This window comes from Euwallacea fornicatus, chromosome 14 (genome assembly GCF_040115645.1).
Source record: "Euwallacea fornicatus isolate EFF26 chromosome 14, ASM4011564v1, whole genome shotgun sequence".
Lineage (NCBI taxonomy): Eukaryota > Metazoa > Arthropoda > Insecta > Coleoptera > Curculionidae > Euwallacea > Euwallacea fornicatus.
Genome location: NC_089554.1, coordinates 3,219,773 through 3,233,912, shown reverse-complemented (window position 1 = coordinate 3,233,912; position 14,140 = coordinate 3,219,773). Strand labels below are relative to the sequence as shown.

The window sequence follows — 14,140 nt, the reverse complement described above, 5'->3', positions numbered from 1 at the left end:
GTCCTTTCGGGTTTAAACAATTCTCGAACGTTTAGATCTATGAGTAATATGTCTCATGATGGTCAGTGCCTATTGTCGAAACTGTAACGGTTGGGACATGTCTAATCGTTCACGCGCAACAAAGTACCTAGAAAAATTGAACAAATGATATATATGGAGCATTGGCACGGAGCTGAAGAACCTGGGAACTGTAAATCAACCAATCAAACTCAAATTAAGTTTATTCGTTTGCTGATGGTTCAATTTGTCACCGAAAAGTGGGAGGAACAATAGGCCCTTTGAAATGTCCTATTAGAAAACTTTGAAAGCGTGTGCCGATCATGCCAAGGGACCATATAACCGCCGAAAATGGTTGGCGATTACTTGATGAAGCTTCCCTGTACAACTTACTATTCATCCAATTTAGACAGGACCATCTCGTGGCAATTTGGCAAATATGAATGTCCGTTGGTATGGTGTGGACACACGCATTAACACCATTAAAAACGTCTTTTCGTACGGATAAAACAAAGGAGCGAAAAACTGTAGACGATCCTGCAGCAAAACATTTTTTTTCGCAAAAAGATATATTTAAGATGAAAATGATTCTTAACATTTGTTAACAAATAGTACAATATATGTTATGTGTTCGCCCCAGGTAGGGGTTGATCCTATTTACACTGCGACCAGCAAGAGGTTATTATTCTGTGTTTGCGATGCGTACATTTTCGATATAAAAAAACTGTCCGTCTAAGGACAGATCTATATTTACTTGATATATATAAATCGTCACTATTTATACAAAATTCAAAAGTCGCTAAATAGTCGTCTCAAAAAGGTAAATGCAACTGATCAAGTACTTTGACACAGGTGAGACGTGCGCAGAAGCACCGCTAGGGCTTCGGTGCTTTGATGTTTTCTCAGGGTAAGTTTTTGCCGTCAAACACGAATGCCAGATCACGAGGATGACGTAAAATGGACGTTAAAATGAGCTTCAAAGTTGGTAAGTGCTATTTATATGTATCTTGGTATATTATTTACTATATTTTTTGTATTTTTAACGTAAGGTTGTAGCATTGAATTTAAGTGTTATTGCCATTTTGAAAATTTAAAAGAACATGAACATTCTAGAATCTCAAAAAAGAAACGGGTGTGTCAAAATAGGTGAATTATTGTGAGATGCTGATTCGGATTGAACTAACCAGTGTCTTAAATTCTAACGTTACATTTGACATCTATTTTATCCATCTTTTCAGTGCTTATTTTACAAGTATTCTATTGATACCAGATTGTGTTATCTTAGTTTAAACTCCACCTGCGGTTAAACTGAATATATTGACAAATGAATAATAAAGTATATTATGTGAAATCTACTACTTAAACTTCAGTTTGCATTTAAATCAGGGGAACAGAGTTGGACCTTTAGGACAACTTTTAGAAGTTCAGTTTAAGCGGTAGTTTAAACGCTTGTCAATAAAGATTTGCCGTTTGCGGTCTATTTTATGTTCCAAACTGGGGTTTTACCAGTACACCGGCTTTTCGGATACGGTTTAAATTTCAGTCCGAAGGTTATAACCTGAAAAATTGGTTATGCTGTTGGGGAAATGCAAGCGGAAACACATACATGAAGTGATTTTTATTGAATCACAAACCATCTAAAATTCTCGATTTTTATTTACAAATTTGTCTCAATGATAGCTAATAGATCAAGCACAACAGTTAACTAAATCGTGCAAAAACACTAGTATCTTTCAATATCTTCAGTTTAAACTTGAACGTTCATCTGAAGGTTAAACTGAAGTTTTACCGATTAAAGTGGTCCTAAATGGTACCAACGAATAAAAAGCGTTTCTGTGGAATTGTGCATGTAAACTACTTAGCAATATATTATCAAAATTCCTGGCACCGAGCAGAGCCATCTTAAACAAATGTGACAATATTTTGGGGGTACTCAGGTGCTCAAAGCGGCTACGCAATATATCTCACTCTCATATATCTCTCAACCGAACCCACTATTTACGTTGCGTAGAAGATTTGAGAGCCCGAAACAGCCAATTAGCCGAATTTTCATTTAGCTTTGTTATATCTCATTCAAATGTCCTACACATAAACTCAACTATTATACCGCATGTATTTGTTCAAATCATTCCAGCTAATGGAATAATCGATTTTCAAATGTCCGTAGTTGGTAAGTCCGAAATTCTGCGGCTTCCTTCTCAGTCTCCTTACGTCGTCGTAGATGGGCATCGTCCTGTCCCCGGTATAGGACATGTCCTCCAATCTGCTGTAGATTTCCTGACGAGTAGCATAAGGATCGTATCTGAGAGAAACAAACAGTTATAACAAATATCGGCGTGAATTTTGCAATCCAAGCGATTATTTGCAAAAATCTCCTTAGGGTCAAATTCTTAATTGAGGTCAATCAAGTTTCCATAGAAAGGAAAACTTTGCTGAATAATTGCATTCTCAACGATTCAATACCCAACTAAAATCATAATTCTGTTGAATTATGAATCATACTCTTGAATGGGGCACCTCGTACATATTATTTTTTATTTTAATCGCGCACGAAAAACAACAAATCATTAACTAATTAAGTACGTTTTCAATGTCGACATTCCTATTAAAGAATCGTTCATACTCATAATAATCTCCATATCGGGGGCTGCTTAAACTCCTTTCAAGTAGCGGCTTGTGGATGGTGCTCACTGGTACTGAAACCTTTCTGAACCGTCCAGCTTGGTCGTAGATGCCGAACACGGAATTGTCTTTCAGGCCATACTCGTATGCACTTTCATCATCTAAAAAAAAAAAGTTTCCCATCAGAGCCTTTCAAGTCTATGGAATCGGTCTAGTACTCAAGAAACAACTTATGCAAAAGTATCCCAATTTTATACAGAGCGAGGTGGATTTATGTAAGGCTAGATTCAGTCATGATATTGGCAATGTTGCAAAATTTATGCTTCTCCTCGTAGGACTTTCTTATTTGAAATGAGATACAGAGAACGATAAAAATGGCTTAATGCGTGCTTGGTTACGATTTATGATTTAAGATTTAAGAGCCGGTTGTACAACTGTTCGTTTTAGTTTTATGCGCAGGTACGAATCCATCATCGGCCTTAATGAGAAGGATGATGTGGTTAATTTACCGAAAAAGGAGAAGTGTGCCCAAATTTATGCTGCGTAATTAGTAATTTTTGATAGTGGATCGAAAGCCTTGGGCTTAATCTTTGTGAGAGATATAGAAGTGGTGAATTACAGATTAAACCGCAAGATTTCGAGTTCCGATTTGTCATCATTTTTATTTCTAAATTAAGTCTCATGTAAAAACAGAAACTTGGCTAAAAATTTTAATCTGTTTTTCGCTCTCATTTAATTAAAATTTCTCCTATTGGCTCAGATGAACATTAAATGCCAGATAATCCGACAATTGAAAAACTAAATGCCTCAATTTGTATAATTTTATTAAATGAGCTTGATTGCCAATTTATACGGAAATAATCAATTTTTCCCATTCTCTACTTCTGTGTGTTAAAAAGTCTTATCTAATGTTGCAATTATTTTTGAATCAAGAAGTATTGTTTTTTTCTGACGAGTTAGTAATAATCACATCACGGATCAATATCAATATTATTGTTTCCTCGGTGATTGGATGTGGTCTCGGTTCATTACATCCGACATAGCGGTTTCTCTTGCCAAACTATGAGATGATTATTGGGAAACAAAATGTGACATCGCTTTGTCGTTTTTAAGATAAATTTCGATTTGTTGCTTGGCATTTGCATTCGCGCAGACCATGATAATATCGAACATTTTTCATTTTTTCATACTGTTCCTAATAAAATTAAACATATCACGCACTTCGAACTCGCTGTTAAGGCATACCATATCACACGCAAGCGATTACAAAATGCTCAAAACCACCATATTTCCACAATTTTCGTAATTAAAAATATTCAATTTTTCAACAATGAGAAAGCTCCAAATCACGATATCATTTTCTGCGACTATTTGGTCAATAGTGCCCCCTAATGAAATGGAGCCAAACATGGTAGTTTGTCGTTTGAAAAATCTGGGCTACTTAAAAGTGGTTTCTCTTGAATCAATGGGCATATTTTTAACCTTCTGATTGATTTTGAGTTACTTTTTTACACGAGTGAGCATGTGGATTTCGGGCAAATAGTCAAGTAGGCATAAAGTATTTCTGCACGAGTTAGGAACGCTTTTTCTCCTACGAGCATATGTTGACCTCAGATACTCTATTGGAAGCTACGATCGTTTACTTACCGAAAGTAAATAAAATTTCGCAATCTCCTTGAGTGACAACTAAATCCAGAAGGACTTCGGCTATAAGTTAAAACAATAGAAATGCAAATGCTAAAATTGCTGTTGTTAAATGTTTTAGAGAACAATATCCGAAATTGCGGAATGGGAAGGTCGATCCTTAATAGAACCAATTAGCGATGTTTTATCTTTTATGAATTACACAGATTATTCTACTATGGAAGGTTGTCGTGGTTAGCCAATACCTTACAATTAAGGCGATTCGGAATGAATGAAGATTTCTGTTGATTTAATTAATTATCGCCGTTTAATACTGTCCACGGTCTATTGCCAAGACGGTATTTTGAGCCACTTTCTACGATATAATTTATTAGTAAACAATCACTACAGGAACATGTGTATCAATCACGTAAGATGTTACATTAACTACTTTACTATGTATTTAATTCTGTCTACATATAAGTATGGCTTAACCACACCAGTGACTTTCATTATCCAACTGAAAACACATTTTTCTACTCATATATCAGCAATTTGCTAATAACGAAGGGATAGCCTATAATCGAAAATCGGCAATTACACATAAGTGTGTGTAATGAAAATTCAAACCGTGCGTAATGATATTACGTAACGTGCGTTATATATGCCTATTAATCCGATATTCATCAACACCTCTGGCCGCCCGAAAAGTCGTTGAGTCCTCGTTATTTTGTCGTGACTTCCATGAATGTTCTCGCCGGACTTGCGAATCGATCTCCACGAGGAAACCTGAAATCCGCTCAATAATAAAATTAATGAAAAATTCAGAGAAATAATCTATCTTCTCCGATAGGTGGAACTTTCTAGTGGTTATGTTGCCGCTTTACCACTAAATTAGTTGTTATGCTTCGAGCATTGTAATTATCACACATTATATTCGAGGCTCAATAATTTTACTAGTGATAGGTATGCCGTGTACTTTAGTTCACCCTGCAAAAATTCCACTTGAAGCGAGAAACCTTCATGTACGATACTACCTAACCGGGACCAAACCAATGATGTACCAAACTGGGAAGTGAAAATCCATCACCAAACACATACGGTTCTATTTACAGGCACAAAAAATTTCTATATTCGGTTGGCACTGCTGTGCAGCCGGCAATAAACTTGATTCATTTTTACATAACTTTTCAGACATAAAACAATTTCTCCGTACCATATTCGTAATATCCGCTCTTCCTTCGATTTCGCGGTCTCCTCGACATGTACTCGACTTCTTCGATGTCTGCATAGTCTCCACTAATTACTTCCTGATGCCTGTCACTTAACCTCTTGGTTCCAGGAACGTAAAAAAAAGAGTGGGAGTTTGCCTCCCCCAAGTCTCCTCCGCTGCCTGCACTCGATCCACTGACTGGCACAGAGGGATTGGAGGAGAGCTCCATTGAATCCAAGTGCTCCCGAATATAGGCGTAGTTTTCTAAGTCCCATGGGTCTATGTAGGTTTGTTGTTTTTTTATGGATTCGTCACTGATAAGAAATTACATTAGAACTTTATGAAATTACGGGCTTTCTCTTATGAACGCACTGACCTTTCCGATTCAGCAGCACTCCAATAAATGTCTTCTTGTCTAGGCCGTCGCGGCATGTCTCGCCTTAGTCTGAAACGATAAAAAAACTTGATTTAAAGTGAACGTGGAACGCAACAAAAAAAAACGAAATTTAAGTAGCTGCATCGAACGAACAAGACCCATGAAAGGACGATCGTACATTACAGTTTCATTTAAAGCGATGGTTAAATTTGACCACGAACAGGTACCTTGAGCAATTTTGGCGGTCCACCTTGCATAACCGCTTTTTGCAATGCTGCACAGAAGTGCTGGGAAAATATTAAACATTTTTTTTATATGCGGCACCTACCACAGATGTGGTTTAGGTTTTTCGTGTTGGTGATTGGCTCGTTTGTGACGTATAAGGTGTTTCATAAACATGCCGACAAATTTTCAGGGGATGTAGAGCTCATAAAAACAAATATTTAGATCGGATAAAATTCAGTCCAACATTGCTTCGTTTCCAAAATACAAAATGTTTTACTTCTTTCGTGTTTTTTTTTTTTATATTTCAAAAACGGTTTGTGACGAGAACATGAAAGTAACTAGTAAAAAAGGTGCATATTCTGAAATAGGCAGAATATTTCTACCCAAACTAGTGGCCTCCGTACGGCCACTCATCAGAATATTTTTAGTAAAAAAAACGAAACGCCACTGACTTTTTTTTAATGCGAGTATAAATTTTTAAAATTCCATAAATTCTTAATAAAAAAAATTTCTTAGTGTTTTAATGCTCAAGTAGCCGTTTTCAAGATAAAAAAAAAATCTTGTTCCTGTGCCTGCGAAAAAACCGATAGAGGTTTCCGAGTGTCGTTTTTTTTTAAATCATTTAATAGAAATTAATTTAATTTTCTTTAAGTAGAGACAGGTGGCATGAAGGCAAACATGTCTAAGCGTGCCCCATCGCGAAATAATAGTCGTCTTCCTAAGGATGGTTCCGTTAGAGTCGGAGCCATTTAAACATGTAGAAACGTTGAATGGCCGCAAGAACGCCTCTGGTGTAGATGGAAATATTCTGTCTGCTCTAGAACATGCACATTTATCCTGCCTTAGTGTGTTCCCACTTTTTTGTCCTTATACCAAGCCGTTTTTCAATTATTTAAATAAAATAACAAATTAAACACTCTGCAACTTGGAAACGAAGCGATTTCGGATGTGACTTTATCTTATCTAAACATTTGTTTTTATCAGCTCTACATCCGCTGTAAGTTTGTTAGTATATCTATGAAACACCCCGTATATGCACGTTGATGCAGGGTGTTAAGTAAAGACTAACATACTTTTAAAATTTATGTTACCACGCCATTTTTAGAAAAGAAGTCTTCGTTCGTGGGTCGAAGATTTCTCGCCCATTACGAGTTTCTCTTGACATCTCTAATAGCTAAGGCGCTGCGAAACATAACGAGTGCGGTAAAGTATCGCTTTTCGCGCTTGCTTGACATGCGCGCAGTAAACATGACTTGTTTCAAATCCTGTTGATCGGGAATTATTTGATACGACCGTTACGTACAGTATTTTATTCATAATGACCTTATGGCAGAATCGTTGCCGCGAGGTCACAAAATATAAACATTTAATCTCTTCACTATCTGATTGAACTAAACTACTTTTTTTAGTAGTTCTATCAGAAATTGTATAATTTCTGCGGAGACAAGAACATGTATTAACACTACTTGAGTAAGTACACCGAATACGACCAATTAATTACGATGTAATGCAGTCCTTAATCAGATTGTACTACCGTTGGCTTGTTAGGTGTGCTTGCAAAACACGCAGATTGCTACTTAAGATATAAAAAGTTTACAATCCACAAGGAAGAGATATGATAATATGGCGGATGGCGGCAGTGTGGTAATCCGGTAAGTTATGTAAACTGGACGGGCAGCCACCCAGAAAATCCGATATTAGAATAATGCAATATATAAATCATATTGTATTATTATATTTCGATAGGATTGTTTGTTATCGCGTTTCCTGCAACTAGCTAATGCATAGTTATTTTCATATCTTTGGTCAATTTGCTGTGAATTGGTTTTTAGAAAGTGACTAATGGGATTATGCTTTAGAATTATGCTTGAATGACCCAATAAAGTAATTGGTTGCCATTTTTTCTTTTAATGATAAACAGGTTTGATTTATTTTATGTGTCCACACGTGTACGTTTCAAAGAGTCATCCACACGTACATATACCTCTCGGAAATGATAATGATTAACGTCCTCATAAAGGCCATCTTGTTCGTTTGGGTTTAGGGTATTCCATGCGTATAATACTCCGAACCCCGTGAACCCGCTGGAGCTTCAAGGTTCGTTAACTTAGACAAAAGTTTTCTTCACGAATATATGAATCTCATTGAAGTAAATTTGGCAAGATTGCCACAGGCTGAGTGATTTCGGAGATGTTTCAAATAATAACCTACGAAAATTGGTCCTGCTTCCAAAACTGGAGAGAGTAAACTAAGTTCACTTCTCATCTCATAAAAACACTTTCTGGACCATGGCGTTCGGCGGAATTTCCAAGGGATTCACCTGGGTTCACACCCTCAGCATCTTTGAATGCCGGTTACGTTGTTTGCAGAATGTGGCTGATCACGTTCAATGAAAATACATCACAATTTGTTTGCCAAGGTAAGTATCATATGCGGAATGATATGGTAATCGCACTAGAAAACATATGTCCAATGTCGTCAAAGTATCTACTCGTATTTGGTAAGAGAACTCTTAAAGAAGGAGGACGCAACTTATTTGCCTCAGTAAACATTTTCAGGTGCATACAGGGTGTTTGATTGTTCAGTGTAAATCGCGTCATTCTGATGGCATTGAGGACATTTCAGGGGGCATTGAGCTTAAATTATTTTAAAAAATAAATGGTCAGGTAGTACTGCTAGTATGTAAATGGGATAATTAGTTGCTCTACGTTTGTGCCTGCTAGCTTATGCTATCACGGTATCATTACATCTCCATTGCCCGACCAAACTCTCCATATTAATTATTTCTCGATGGTTTTACATTATCAATCAATCTGATTAACCGTTTGTTTTCACTTCGATAAAATTTGCGCCTTCCATATATCCCGGGTCAATCAGGTTGTAACTCCTGGGACTTAAAATGCATACCAACAGGTGATTTAGTATTCATTCCGAGCTCCATCTTTGTAATGATGAACACGTCGATCACCATAAATCATAAGTGCGTAACGTTCGTATTTGTCAGCTTTAACAGTTGCATTATGACCATCCGTTTAAGGAAATTCTGCGGCTTTTACTTTGGTGCATGGAGACATAAATGGAGGTCAATGTGTTAATTTCAATAATCTGAGTACTTCAAACTGGCTAAACAATATGTTATATATAGGGTGTACCATTGAAAATTTTGCACCCGAATTATTTTGAACTACGATCGAAATATTAAAAATTAATAAACACGTTGATTTTGTTTTCGAGGAAGACACATTTCAGCGTTAATGGGAGATTCAGCAAAATAACCCCCCTCGAGCGGGTTCATTCAACTTTGGAACCTCAAATGGCACCGTAGATCGAGTGAGACCTCATTCGAAAGGGGTTTTCGTTCTGATTATCAGCACGTCGTTTTGTTTTTAATTTTTTTTTATTCGAAATTAAATTGAAATTTTTAAATCACCTATTAAATAATAAACCAACGTAATGCACAAATTTTAAAGTAGGTACACTTTAGGCAATTTACAATGAGGCTTGAGGTGGCAGTGCCTAGAACGGACAAGTTTATTTAGCAGCTCAATTCAGTTCGAATTGAAAATTCCAAATATTCCAATCATTTTCAATATATTTCAATGCACGTAAAATTGAAAACAAATTAGATGCTGAGAAATCAGAACTAAAAACTCCGCCAAATGAGGTGTCTCTCGACGTATGGTGCCATTTGAGATTCCAAAGTTGAACACGCGCCCCCGAAAGGGGTTGTTTTGGTGAATCTGCATTTAACGCCTAAATGTATGCTTTTCGAAAAAAAAAATTAGACCTGTTACGGCAATTTCTAATATTTTGATTGTAGTTCAAAATAAGCCGGGCTCAAAGTTTTCAATGGTACACCCTGTATGACTTGGACTAGGCTAATTGCCTGTCCTAGATAGCTTCTTGTGTACGTATTTTGTTTGGTGTGTGTGCAGCTTTGTAGCACTATTGCTTGAAGCCAAAATCTTCGAGCTCCTCGATCATTGTTCGCGTAAAAATTATGAATAATCATTTGAGTGCTTTTAGGACTATTTGTTGCATAAGTCTACAGAAACACACATCCATCACCCGTCAAGAATTATGTGCTTTGCGTTTGGGTTGGAAGTTTGAATGCGATTTTCTGCAGTTATGCAATAACGATGTAATGGGAAAATCTGAGAATTTGAATAGACAATTATTGCGATAATCATATTGCATTGTGTGTCTTACTCTGCGCTATATATCTGAAATTTATTGCATTATACTTTGAGAGCCTGGAAACACCTAAGAGGGGAATATAGACAGGTAATAAATCATTTTCATTCAATCTCAATACGTGTTGGGTATTCTGATTTCTGTCTAATGAAGTAAGCAGTTTAACGCTATGGGAACATAAAATTTTTCATGCAATAGGTGAACAAGTTGCTATAAACGCTACTGGTGCACCTCATAAATACGGTCGTTCTCGTGATCGATACGGCACCTAAATGGGTGCAACTTTTTCTTTTATTTCTCGAATTTGCCATGATCTACTTTTCTGAATGCACGTTGCAAAAGTTCTTCATGCGAATTCCCCATATGCATGATCGTGGAAAAGATATTCGTTATTAAAAATGCATGAGGGAATATCATTACGGTCAATCGTCCCTTCTCGGACACAAGAAGAACAGATAGTACACCGACACTTGGTAAAAATATTTAAAAAAGTTTTCGTACAAATCGATTGTCGATTTGGCACTTTGTAGGGGCTCCAGGCTCTATTGCTGCGTTAATGACTCAATTTATACGCTCTAGAGCAATCAATTAAATTGCAAATACTTGCACAATAGAATTTATATTATGACGAATAAATTAGGCAAATTTCGACACACTTGTAATACCTAGACTGTGTTACATACGTGATGATGAATATCTTAAACCTACGCCTTCTTCTTTCAGAGTTTACCGACTAGTTACCGGGTAGGTATCTACGTATCAAGATGCTATTTACATATATGTATATCGTCATTTTTATTTTGGAATAGTACGCACAGAGGTTTTTTAGGCGTTTTTCGAGACATTTTAGTTTACTCACATACCAAAGCAACAATAAATTCGCATAAGTTTCCAGGAGTTATTCATAAATTGCGAATATTCTTCTCGGGAACAAAAAAAGCTTTAAAAAAAGTAACAGTGAGTTAATGCTTTTTTTTTATTTCTCTTAACAAACCCTTGCAAACATATTGTATGTTTTTTTGTTTCGTGTGGATCCCCGGAGATCTTGAGTCATGCAATTTTCTTGTATCTACCTCACCTTCTAAAGACAATCCAATCCATGCAATCAATGGACAATTTAATCGGAATGAGAAGCTCCTACCACTTTTAATAGAAATAATACAACGAAGTATTAATAAAAACCCGAACTAACGATTTTTATAACGCCATAACCGAATTAACTCGTAAAATTAACAAGTTTAAGCACCACCTCTGTAGTATTTAAACATCATCTTTCGGTTGAAATAGTGCAAAAGAAAATATTATTTAATAATATCGCCTTTGTATAATAATTGTACATTTTATGTAGAAAGTGTTGTGATGGTATAACTGCTTTAATTGTTTGCTAGATATGTTTTCAACCCGTAATGCTGGAGAAACGTACGAAATTGGAAACTACTAACTATATACCTACAGCATTAGAAATTAAGTACTTATTAACTTTAAGTTTACTCAGCCAGATCCGAGATAAACTGTTTATTATTCAGATCCAACAAGCAACCATTAATTGTTGCTAAAGTATCAGCCGAAGTTGCAAAATTTACCTTGACACCTACCATCTTTATGCCACTTCTTATGTTTACCGCACGTTGGTTTTCCATAAACGTGCAACAGGGACAAGCAAATCTTGATGATTTAAGGTGACATCTCTTCATCTTTAACTCCTCTTCGTTTTTCTTTCGGTGGCAATTAATCTAGGAGCTTATAAAAGAGCCCTTTCTTCTAAAGTTGACTATAAGACCCGTTTTAACTGTCTAATTTCACTTTCCTTATTGTTATTTTCGTTTTTCTAATAAGTTTTTTTTCCTAATTCTGAAGGCTTTACTGGCATTTTGACAAGGGTTTCGCCCGAGTCCTTAAAAACTGCAGTCGCTTTCCTTCGACACTTGAGAAATCATAATCAAGCGATCGCCATATCGAGTTTTCAGTTCAAAAAAATTCAAAGAAACGTAGATTTTTTTAATAATAGAGTCCTCTTCCCTTCTCACTCATTTGAGACGAAATGGGTACTGATTCGACGGGACAGAAAGATTACAGATTTGGATGCTCGTTTCGACCCGTATAACTCAGGAGTAGAACTTTTAAAACTGCAATAAAGATTACTCTTAAATCATAACACGTTTTAGGACAAAATTACAAGTTGAAGGAGAGCGGCTCTATTATTTTCAATTAGTTTTACCCGACAAAAGTGGACAATTTCACTGTTCTACTCCAATCAAGTCTATTACGCCATATTCCATTTTTTTTTTACTTCAATTTAGACGAGTCCTTCTCGAATTATTATATCCGATTTTTTATTTTATTTTTTTTGATAGTCCTTTTCACCAATTTTTATCAACAATACATCTTCTAATAAACCTACCTGTGAATAATCACTCAAAATTCCAAAAATCTGCACCCAAAACACCTGCCGCAACTCGTACCTATTGAGCGCGCAAAAGTACCGTTAACTGCACGAAAAAATTCACTTCCTTCTCGTCTGCATCAACCGAAAAAATCGAGATGACGATCGTTACGGAGGAACGAGTAGTTCCCTGGTAGTACCTTCACTTTCTTCTGAGGAAGTGTGCAAGGTGCCGTGTCCAACAGCGAGTTGCTAAATGAATAGACGGCGAAGCACCGTGGCGAGTACTCTCACCCACGGTCAGGCGGCGTTTGGCATGGTACTATTAAAGCAAAGAGCAGGTGGATAGTTGTGGTACCAAGTCTAATTGAGACATCTTCTTTATTGTTGATGGTTATGCAAGCATTGTGTGACTTGCGATTTTGGTGGTAAATGAAATTGATTAGTGATCATACTTGGAGCTGCTTGCGAGCGCTCAGGGATGATTGTGACAATAGGCGAGCGTCATGGTTGGATAAAAAAGAAATGGGTTTTAACAATTGCATGTAATTTCTATTAAAAAAATCATTTGGTTAATAAGCAGCTGCTATAGATGTTAAATAAAATGCAATAAAAAATAGTACATTTTATGTTCTTGTGGCAGCGTTAACGCATGTTAATAACTGGAAAAGTGACTTCAAACCGACGATTTTGCAAATACGCATGAATAATTAATGAACGCACATATACCAAAATCACATTGCGACAACGTGTGTCCATTTCAATGAACAAAAACTACTAGATATGTCCATTATCATGCACGTACAATCCAAATTATTAGACTAATAAAGGAAATGTGCATGTTATCTCCATATTTACCCAATAAATTGATTAATATTTACAATTATTGCCGATAAATTCTTGACATTTTCAAATTTCGAAGGATTTATTTAAGGTTAGTGAAACCGAATAAATTTAAATTCGAGATATACAGGGTGTTTCCTAAATCTATAGTGCAAGTTTGAAAGTAAGTTGAGAAATTACTGGATAAACTGACATACCTCTCTAAAACACACCCCAGCATATGGTTATTAAATGATGAAAATATCAAAAATTAAAAGAAAAATGGTAAAAAAGAACTTTACTCTAACCCTCAACACCCTGTATTTCGGAAATGAAGCGCATTTGGGCACACATTTTTCCAATTTTGTTTCCTGTTTTGACCCAAGCAATATGCTCTCAATATGTGCCGTATGCTTAGAAAACACCCTGTAGAAAGGAACGTTGCTTAATCTTTTTAGTGGCATTTCCCTGAGTTTAATGCACTCTTATATGGGAACTAAGTGGTTCATTTAAACTAAACTTGTTCATTAAAACTGGCATTTAAAATATGTAAACAAGTGCGCATAATTTTCAAAGGAAGTGGAGATTAATGGAAGGTAAAATATTTGTGCTCAATAAAATTAAGGTAAATACGACGGAATCTTTAAACGAGATAAGGCAGGTTGCAACTTTGTCTATTTCATTC

At 36.2% G+C, this 14,140-nt stretch overlaps 1 protein-coding gene across 1 annotated transcript; it reads right to left on the bottom strand.

Moving 5' to 3' along the window:
* Positions 1 to 1,600: 1,600 nt before the first annotated feature.
* Positions 1,601 to 12,962, bottom strand: LOC136343448 (uncharacterized). The gene is made up of 5 exons (XM_066290176.1): positions 12,652 to 12,962; positions 5,832 to 5,900; positions 5,459 to 5,769; positions 2,621 to 2,780; positions 1,601 to 2,299 (listed from the first exon to the last, which is right to left on the bottom strand). Exons 2-5 carry the CDS (start codon positions 5,885 to 5,887, stop codon positions 2,092 to 2,094), a joined length of 735 nt encoding a protein of 244 aa, XP_066146273.1. The 5' UTR covers positions 5,888 to 5,900; positions 12,652 to 12,962; the 3' UTR covers positions 1,601 to 2,091.
* Positions 12,963 to 14,140: the final 1,178 nt, after the last annotated feature.

Coding starts and splice junctions, on each gene's coding strand:
- LOC136343448 (XM_066290176.1), bottom strand. CDS start 5,887: ATGCCGCGACGGCCTAGACAAGAAGACATTTATTGGAGTGCTGCTGAA. Junction 5,770..5,831: donor AGTGCTGCTGAATCGGAAAG/GTCAGTGCGTTC, acceptor ATTTCTTATCAG/TGACGAATCCATAAAAAAAC. Junction 2,300..2,620: donor CGATATGGAGATTATTATGA/GTATGAACGATT, acceptor TGTTTCTCTCAG/ATACGATCCTTATGCTACTC.